This window comes from Heliconius melpomene, chromosome 19 (assembly GCF_056956725.1).
Source record: "Heliconius melpomene rosina isolate 202511_hmr_F chromosome 19, ASM5695672v1, whole genome shotgun sequence".
Taxonomy (NCBI): Eukaryota; Metazoa; Arthropoda; class Insecta; order Lepidoptera; family Nymphalidae; genus Heliconius; species Heliconius melpomene.
In genome coordinates, this window is record NC_140407.1 from 5912488 (window position 1) to 5922707 (window position 10220).

At 30.1% G+C, this 10220-nt stretch overlaps 3 protein-coding genes across 3 annotated transcripts; 1 reads left to right on the top strand and 2 right to left on the bottom strand.

The window, feature by feature from the left end:
- Window positions 1–5104: 5104 nt before the first annotated feature.
- On the bottom strand, window positions 5105–6835 carry LOC146528492 (uncharacterized). Its single transcript, XM_085203235.1, has one exon. It carries the CDS (start codon window positions 6622–6624, stop codon window positions 5776–5778), a length of 849 nt encoding a protein of 282 aa, XP_085059361.1. The 5' UTR covers window positions 6625–6835; the 3' UTR covers window positions 5105–5775.
- Window positions 6836–7170: 335 nt separating this feature from the next.
- Window positions 7171–8863, top strand: LOC146528493 (uncharacterized). Its single transcript, XM_085203190.1, has one exon. It carries the CDS (start codon window positions 7271–7273, stop codon window positions 8771–8773), a length of 1503 nt encoding a protein of 500 aa, XP_085059316.1. The 5' UTR covers window positions 7171–7270; the 3' UTR covers window positions 8774–8863.
- Window positions 8864–9265: 402 nt separating this feature from the next.
- On the bottom strand, window positions 9266–9979 carry mRpS18C (mitochondrial ribosomal protein S18C). Its single transcript, XM_085203191.1, has 2 exons — window positions 9841–9979; window positions 9266–9715 (listed from the first exon to the last, which is right to left on the bottom strand). Exons 1-2 carry the CDS (start codon window positions 9875–9877, stop codon window positions 9339–9341), a joined length of 414 nt encoding a protein of 137 aa, XP_085059317.1. The 5' UTR covers window positions 9878–9979; the 3' UTR covers window positions 9266–9338.
- Window positions 9980–10220: the final 241 nt, after the last annotated feature.

Consider the following 10220-nt stretch of genomic DNA (forward strand, 5'->3'; position numbering starts at 1 on the left):
TGTTACTCAAGTTTCACTTATCCCTTACTCTCAGCATATAAATAAGTATATTAGTTACGTTGGCCATTTAATGTAGATCAAAACTGTCTTTTACTGTTTTTCATTTTAATAAGTACTTTAGAAGTTGTTACAATATCAAAAAATCCTTGCTGCAAAACGGCTCGCCACTCGCCATGCGTTCGCCGCGCCCGCCTGCCTTACACGCATCGGTGGTTCAGTGGTAGAATGCTCGCCTGCCACGCGGGCGGCTCGGGTTCGATTCCCGGCCGATGCATTCTAATTAATTTTCCTCACAGGCAGCCACGCAGTGCCTACCCAAACGGTGTCGCTGTTTTAACAGCATTAACCACAAGCTCGAAAAAAAAACCCGCCTGCCTTTATAGCAACGAATATTTAGATGCGTTTACACGTATTGGATAATTTCAGTTGAATGTATTATTTCAGCGCGATATATTTGGTTTCATATTTTTTGTAGTAGTTATTAGTAGGTAGGTTTTTGTTTATAATTTCTTCCGTTTAGAAATACTTAGTCATTTAAATATCTAAAAATAGTCGTTTAAATATATTTTAATAAGTACTTGAAAAGAGCACAGATAGTAGACAGACAGTAGATAGTAGCACAGATTTAAAATTACCGTACCTACTAAAAAATCCTTGCTGTGTAAAACAATTGGAAAATCCTTATTGAAACTACGAAAATGCGGGTTGCATTAGGGTTTAATTAATTTTCACATTATCTTAAATGCTTTGCAAACATACATTATTTGAATAATCCAGTAGTTAAAGCGGGCGAAGCCGCAAGAGGGTCGCTAGTATTGTATATTATACAAATTGAAACTTCATGTTTTGGTATAAAAGACATCCTTTTACTTGAGTATTTTCAAATATTTATATAATTTGTTATTTAGTATATAATTAAATAAATGAAATTCATACAAAACATACAACATAATGTATTTCTTTTACCTTTAACTCATTTTAATGAAAATTAAAAAAACACATTATTTAAATAATGTTTCGTGTATAAAATAAATTGTTTGTGTTTATAATATTTATATGTACAATTTTGTGATTTTATGGACAGTGGCGTAGTGAGAGGGGCAAGGCGGGGGTCATCATGCACCGGGCGCCGCTCATAAAGGGGCGCCAAACTATTTAAACATACATATGGAATTATATTGTGTTAGCCTGGGGGGCGCTGTAAAAGCACTTTGCTCCAGGCGCGAGTTAAGCTTGCTACGCCACTGTCGAGGGATTGTGTTAGTATTTATTACTTTCTTTATTTAAATATTATTATATTTAATATATAAAATTATTATATTAAGTACGATGAACGAAAGATTCAAATAGAAAGTAATAAGTTACTATTAAATGAAGTGGGAAATTTAGTTGAGAAAATTACTTAGTAAATAATTAAATAAAATCTTACTATAAAATCTATAATTAGGCTAATTTATGTACATTTAATGTATGCTATATAATAAAACAGTAAAAAGTAATTTTGACTGATGTGGATAGAGGGGCACTTAAAAAGAATAATAGAAAGCAAAAATATTTTTTTGAATTTATTGTCTCTGTCTGTCTGTATTTATGGTCACGCTTATCTCTGAAAGTACTGAACCGATTTACGTAAAACTTTCACCCAGCTTAACATCTGAAGTTTGTTTCATCAACATCGGTTCATTAAAAAAAAGTTAGTCATTTGAATGAAAGCAATCCATATCTTTACGTATAATAAATCGGTATTTTAACCGACTCTCTAAACAAGGAGAGGGTTCTCAATTAAACATTTTAGATTCGATATTCGATTAATAATTTTGGATTCGATATTCGATTAATTTATTCTATTAATTATTTTGGATTCGATTTCTATATTGGATTATTCGATTTGATTTTTGTAATATGCAATCATTACAGTTATTTTACAAACAATATTATAAATTATTACCCAAATTAATAATTTAACATTTAAGACTGTTTCTGAACGAGTAAATTAAATGATTCATTGACATCAATACTGTTTATTATATGAATAATCACGTAGCTCAAGCGGGCGAAGCCGCGGGGGGGCCGCTAGTATATATATGATTTTGTTCTTAAATCCTACTAATATTATACATGTGAAAGCTTTTGAGCATGGATGGTTATTTAATTTTCATGTGAAAACTTCTAAACGCAGTTATATGAAACTACAGTAATATAACTTATCGATCAGAATAACACATAGGCTACATTTTATGTAAACATTTTGTATAATTTAGCGATAACATAATAATAAGCGGGTGGAGCCGCGCGTGGGACACTATTTATAAATAAAATATGATGCTAAAAGAATTTCCTGTACGTATTTGTTTAGTATTAAGACGTTCAAAATAAGAGATATGTATGAGAAAAGTAAATATATAAGATAATGTTATATTTATATTTTTTTATTTCAACCTTATACTTTAAAAAAAGTTAATGCAATATCACATTTTTTAGTTTTTATACAATATATTGAAAGTCGTAGGAATTAATAAATAAATAAAAAATACTTCAGTCAAAAAGGGTCAAACAGATCTTTTTTGAACTTGAACTGAACTGAAATTATATGTTCATGAAAAAATATGTTGAGCTTCAAAAATTCGATTTTTTTTATGTTTACACTAGGTAGGTATTTTGAGCTTCGCGTTCAAATCATTGATGTGAAGTTTTTAATTTCGTACATAAAGTTTTAACTCGATTTCGATATGATGAGCAGGCTTCTTAAAAGAGCAAATCCCAGGTCGCAGGTCCAGCATATTGGACCTTAATACTGGCCTCGAAGAAACTGCTTTCGGCAGAGCGACACGGTACTTCACACCGAAACGCCGATTGGCCCTGTATTCCCCAGGTTCGGCCTCGGCCTTCGGTCATATGAATTACTGATACATTCTCATCTCTGAGCTGGTGCACGCCAGTATCAGCGTAAACCATTTGTTCGCATATAACGTAGATCCCTTCGTATCAATGGGGACCTAATGACTTGTGAAAGGCTTGACTCTTTGGCTTTATGTAGAGACGTTTTCTCGATGTGCATTCTCGCACTTTTGTCTCAAACTTTTGTTTCCATTAAAAACATTTTTAAATGGTCGTCGATTAGAACCTATAAATAAAATAATAACGATAGACACTAGCTGTCAGCCGTGCTACTACTTATGTCGTCATTGGTTCAAATGCGATACTAATTTGCTTTATGTAGATATCTCAATGGAACAAGAGTACTTCTTGTTTTCAATTTATATAAATAGGCGATCTTCAAGGTTAAATAATATATTTTTTTATTTTTATATTGTAGGTACCTCTGAAGTCCTTTGTAAAATTACGTAAGTCTGAAATTTAATTGAATGACATTGTCCCAAATGCGAATCGAATTCAAAACCCAAAACAAATACAGCCAGATATTTACGAATTGCGGATGATTGATATTAAATAATATTATGCAATATATTTAGAACTGGAAAGAAAATTAGCATTAGTTTAGTAGACAGTGAACTGGTTCTACATAATGTGCTAACGATTTCTAGTTTTGCAATGTTCCAAGACAGTTTATATAATTTAGTCTAATTTATACAATAAATATAAAACCATAATTATTTTTCATATGGCAGGGTAATCAGAGGGAACATAGTGTTAAAACACTCTATTCTCACGCACTGCCCAAATTTACTACGAACTACTAACTCAACGGTACGCTTTGCCTTCTTATCGAAGCGAAGAAATGTCGAAGTGTCTTAGAAAGAAGAAGTGTCTTATATAAAATGTGTTTTTATTTGAATCCAATGTTAGTAATATATTTTAATGTCATAGCTTAATTGTTCTACTAATAAATAAATATTAACAAATTAATTAAAAATCTTTTCATAAACAATATGATGTCATTGACAAAACTCATCAAGTGGGAATCGTTTTGGAATTTATGACTACAAATTTAGTATATTTTTATATAAGTATATTTAGTATTTTTTTTAGCTTCATGCAGTCACTCATAGCATGTGTTCAGCGCATAGCATGTTAGGCAGAGGGAACCTGGGAACTTAGTGTTAAGACATTTCTATTTCCCACTTTTGGCCGAATTCTAAAGATATATTTAGAAACTCAACGCCGCAAATATTTAAGATTTACTTATATATAATTAAAATAATATCTTCCTACATAACATTATATTAAAATCAATCAGATTAGCTTTGCGATGCAATATAATAGATGTCTTATAAGGAGATAAATAAATGAATGTGCATGTTTGACCTTATTTAAAAAAAACGTCGATATGTGGTGTAAATAATTACTAAGTAATTAATAAACGTATGTAGATAACAATAATTAGTTACGTAATAAAACGGAAAGTTTTTGTTTCATGGTCGTATTCATTTGAAACAGTTAATTAAAAAAATAAAGAATTTATTATTAGGTATATCAAATATTGTAGGTATATAGGTACTAGTTCCTGTACCTAATAGAGAAATTTACAAAAATTTGCAAAATAAAGGCAAAGCACAGTGACAAATTTCGCTACTCCACACAGAATGTCTGGAATTTGAGTAGAAAGTGGAGACCTGAGTGTCTTGACACTCGGTTCTCTGCCTACCCTGCCAGATAAAGCGTAATGGTAAAAAAATATTCTAGATTCATAACTTAATGATACTTGCTTATAAAACAGATTCACGTACTTATATACACCAATGTAGATCTGCCAGAACGAAGAATTGAAAATGAGTTACGGTCCGTGTGAAGATCGGTCCTACCATAAAATCATTAAATAATTTATATAATTATTAAAACTGGGGCCATCGTGTCGCAGGCACAAGCATGAGATTGTAAACGCGACGGTTGGCGGTTCGATTTATTTAATGTTTTCATTTCATTAGGTGAGGAGGTAAAGCGCAAAATGCTTTAAGCATTTGACGGAATTTGGGTAACGAAAGTGTTGATAGGGAATGGAGTATCCCAACATTAGATTTTCTGTTCCATCTGCCTACCCTGCTATGTGCGGGATACTACTTCAAGCTTTAAGAAAGCTTTAGCACACTCTTTCTTTTATGATAAGTTAAAATACAAATATTTACCAGAAAAGAAAACACACCTGCAGGAAAAATTACAACTTTATTCAACAAAATAATACAATGTAATCTTAATACATTAGAGGACTAATGAAAATAAATAGTGACAATAATTTACGCTTGAAAAGGGTTTACATGATTTTTGCTGATCAGAAACAAGATTTTATTATAATATAGTTAAATAACAGTACCAATATCAAATTTGTATTTCATTCTATAAAAAAGGGCACTGAAAAAATGGTAGAAAATTATTTAATATCAAAAAAGCTAATTTTATTATTCAAATTAATATTAAAATGTAGCATTTGATTTTTGATTATTATATTTTTTCAGTGCTTAGAATGTATGTTACATGATATAAATGATGATGGTTTAATACTTTAAATGATTTTACTAGATTTATTATCTAAGTTGATTTCCGTTTCCAAGTCATTAAAAAAATTCATCCTATTTTATATAATTTATATGTATTTTTGATAATAATTCTAAGTACTTTAAGTACTGAGTCAAATGTAAAAATTTTGGAACAAAAAAAATAATGTCAATATATTTCATCTCACAAAATACTGAATGTTTTTTCGGTTTAAATTTAAATTTCAAAAGTAAATTTTATTACAATAACATTTACTTTGTCAAATTATTGTCAGTTAACAACAAATAGCAAAACATAACATAAATTGTAGCTAGTTTCGTAAATTTAATTTGCTGCCGCTTTTTTCTCTAAGCCGGCTGGGTCCATTATAGGTGTTTGCTTCTTGACCATACCAGATAACAAGGTTTTAATTTGAGCAATTGCTCTTCCAGGGTTTAGACCTTTGGGGCAAGTTTTGGTACAATTCATAATAGTATGACAACGATAAACTGAGTATGTGTCCTTTAGGTTTGACAGACGCTTGGCCGTAGCATCATCACGGGAATCAATGATCCACCTATAAGCCTGCATAAGGACAGCTGGGCCTAAGTACTTGTCGCCGTTCCACCAGTATGAAGGGCAACTTGTGGAACAACAGGCACATAGTACACATTCATATAAACCATCAAGCTTTGCTCTATCTTCCACATCTTGGAGCAATTGTACCTCCTTACCTTTAACAGCTTCCTTATCACGCTGTAACCAAGGCTCAATAGATTGGTACTGACGGTAGAAGTTAGTTAAGTCTGGAACTAAGTCTTTCACTACATACATATGAGGTAGAGGGTATATTTTCGATGGCTTGGACAGATCTTGGTCGATATGGCTGATGCAGGCCAGAGTGTTGGTGCCATCAATATTCATAGCGCAAGAACCGCAGACACCCTCGCGGCATGATCGTCTGAAAGTCAAAGTAGGGTCGACTTCGTTTTTTATTTTTAGTAGAGCATCTAAGACCATAGGAGCGCAATCATCGAGGTCCACTTCAAAGTTTTGGGTGTGCGGCTTCTTATCTGGTTCGTCGGGATTCCAGCGGTAGACGGCGAAGGTCTTTACCCGTTTAGCAAGCGCAGATGACGTTGCGAAGGTACGCAACTGCCCAAAACTACCAGCAGTCAATCTCAACAGTGGCATTATGTAATGTTTTTATTTATATTGTCACAAAGGAATATTTATTTTTACACTTAATAGATAAAATGTGCTTAGAATAATTACACTTAGGTCGTATTTTAATTTTAGTTTGGTTCACAGAACGTGTCGAAATCGAAGGCGCGATTTTTTCTCGTTACAAAATTGTTTTATGATTGGCTCGCTCAGCTGCAGCACACGAACAACTCGTTTTGACGTAAAGCTTATTTTAACTTTCAATTCAGGAATTTCATTTTATAAAATCATAAATTTATTAATCACGAAAAATTATCAAGAATTATATAATAAAAAGACTAAGGAATATTAAAATAATAAGAAAAAATAAATCAAAATTCTTGTAAAAAATATAAGATATTACAAAAATCATCTTGTCTTTGGTTTAAATAATATATTTTTTTATTGTGCACATTAAGTAATTAATAACAGCAATAAATAAAATATATAAAGTTATATTATTGAAATAATTTATTACGTAAATTTTAAAATATTACTGTAGTGTGTCAATAAATTAAGTATATTCATAATTCTTATCTGTTTTTTAGAATTGGCGGGAATGTAAATATTTTTGACAATTGCGTATAAAAATAAACAAGCGAAGCGTGAGAGCATTTTTAAAATATGATTAAAAACAATGATGAATAATACGAAATCTGTTAAAAACACAAACGATTCACCTAAAACACCTGGTGGCATCAGCAAATCGTACTTAACTCCTATACGAAGAGTTGGATTGTCTCGAAATTTTAGAAAAAGTGGACGTTCGCCGTTCATATCGCCCTTATCTACACACAATAGTGAAACAGAAACCAATACACCAGATACTGAATGTAGAAAACGTAAAAAAAAATGTAGTCACTACGAAAATATAAAGGATATTGATATTTCCTTGTCAAACGAAAGTATTACAGCTAGCCTTCTTTCATGTTACACCCCGATTACTTCTGATATGAATGGAACTCCATCTCGAAATATATTAATTAAGAAAAAATCAAAAACATTAATTTTGACTAACGAATGTATTGAAGAACCTAAACCTAATTCTGAAGATTCATTCAGTACTTCAAATAATATTAAAAATGATTGCAGTACAGTTACAATAACCAAAAAATCTCCAAAAAGATTGAATAATGTAGTTACTATGCTCTGTAGAAGCAATTCTAAAAGCAATAATAAAGTAAATGATTTACCAGTACAAGTTGAACATAATAATAAAGAACTAACCAAAGATGAAGTGAATGCAAGTACATATAATACAGAAAAGACTATTAGTACAAAAAATGAAAATAAATCTCCAAATAATTTAACAAAGGAATGTGTAGTTGTTATACAAAAAAAGTTGCTAAAATCTATAAGTAAAGATAAAATTAAAAATGAAGATGATTCAAAAAGTAAACTAATCAGTACAAATCCTGTTTCACAAATTCTTTTTGATTCTGACTCTGAAGATATGCCACTATCTAATATAAACAAAAAACAAAAATATTGCAATAATATAAATAAAGTAGAAAATAATATTAATAATAAAACTAGAATTTCTATTCAAGAAGATGATTTTCAAGAAAATAAAATAAAAGTTAAAAAGCTTGTAGATAAATCAACATCAGTTAGCGAATTAAAAGCTAACATAAAAGAAAGAAAGGCATTAACAAAGAAAATGACCAAACCACCAATAAAAATAGAGAACACTCCATCCTCTCAAAGTTCTAACTCCTATGATGATGATGATGATGATTTTCAATTTGACAAGAAAAAAACTATAATAATAAGAAAATGTTATAAAAAAGTAATAAAACCGTCTAAAGCAAGGTCAACAGGGTCAATAACCCAATGGGATATTGATGAAATGAAGGAAAAAATAGAAACAAAAAAGAAGTTATTGCTAGCTAAATCATTAACTAATGACACATTGGAATTAAGAGATTTAATAAAGAAATGGCAGAGAGGATGTCAAGATGCTTTAACGGAACTCTTGGAGTTAATGAAAAAGAAAATTCCTGATAAACAAAATATGGAGTATTCAGAAATATTACAAATTTTAAAAATACCACCGAACTTAGTAGGATATGATTCAGAGAATGATTGTTTTGTAACACCAGATGATGCTACTATTGTTTTATCTAGCTTAAATGATTAATAAATGATAAGAATTCAATAAATTTCAAATACAAATTAAATAATTTCATATAACATTTCTATTTTCAATAATAAATTTCTTTTTTCACAATTTATGCTGTTTTAATTTAATTCAGTATGTACATAAAAAAAAGATTGTAGAGTTCCACCACTCTATATACAGTGGTCCCAAATTTGGAAGTCAATAGTGTCTTGGGTAGTTTTTTGATTGTGCAAGCAGATATGCTGTATATAAGGTGTGAAACAAAAAAAGACTATGAATTGTCTAACCCTAACAAAAATAAAACTATTTAGCCATTTCTGAAATTAGTGTAAACAAGTGCACATACAAGTAGACTAATTGACAAAAGTTTTAAAAAAGTTTATTTTTATTCTAATCTGTTATGTCCAGTGTGTAAGTCCTAATTTTAATATAAGTTTAGATTATCAAAAATATTCTCCTGATAATTATAGTTTTACTAAAAATATGAAAATAAAATGATAAAACCATATGTTCAAATAAAAATATTTAATTCAACTAAAACTTTATTTATTTTTAACACAAATCTACTAAAACTACTCAAATATTAAAATCTGTGGGATCTTATCGGATTTTCAGGATCAAATAGTTTAGGGTCCTTCAAGAATTCTTTGTTTTTATAATAATATGGCATATAAGCACAATTTTGTGCTTTTCTTATTTCAGCTTCAACTTGAGACTGCTTAGTTTTACACAATCCTGTTATATGTCTGCCATAGATTCTTCCAGTGTATGGACTTTGAAATTGTGATAAAAGCCGGTAGTTTTTGTAATCGGGTATTATTTTTAATTTGCATAGAATACATTGTGGTTTTTCTTTTGTATATGGGTTGTTAATTTCAATTGGTTCATCTTCATTAGCGATTGCTGCTGTGTTGGAAGAGGGTCGTATTGATGATATAACCGCTTTGTTTGTTGTTGCAACTAAAAGCAATATAAAATATAATTATATTACAATTTTTATTAATATTTGAAATGGAAGCAGTAGAGCTATAGAACAACAATTTAAAATATTGGTATAAATTTGATACAGATAATAAAAAACTTACAAAATTGGCGTATTATAAAACTTTTGAATAGTGCCATGTTATATATTGTTAGAAATTATGAGTTTTTTAATAAAGTAGGTAAGTAATAACATAACCTAATAATTAATAATTTTGACAGTGACAACTAACTGTCTATTAGACAGTCTATTTATAGTACAGAGCATTGGATGCATATTAATAACAGATAAAATTCGATGAATTATGAACTAAGTATAACTTAGAATAAATATTTAATTGTTTGTATTTGTAACTATCTACATTATCTTGAAAATTACAACGATATGCTATTCCTTTGTACGTCATCAAATTATTCCTAAAAGATACTTAATACACATAATTGAGCAATTGTAATTATTGTGCTCAACTGGCACGCTCGGAAC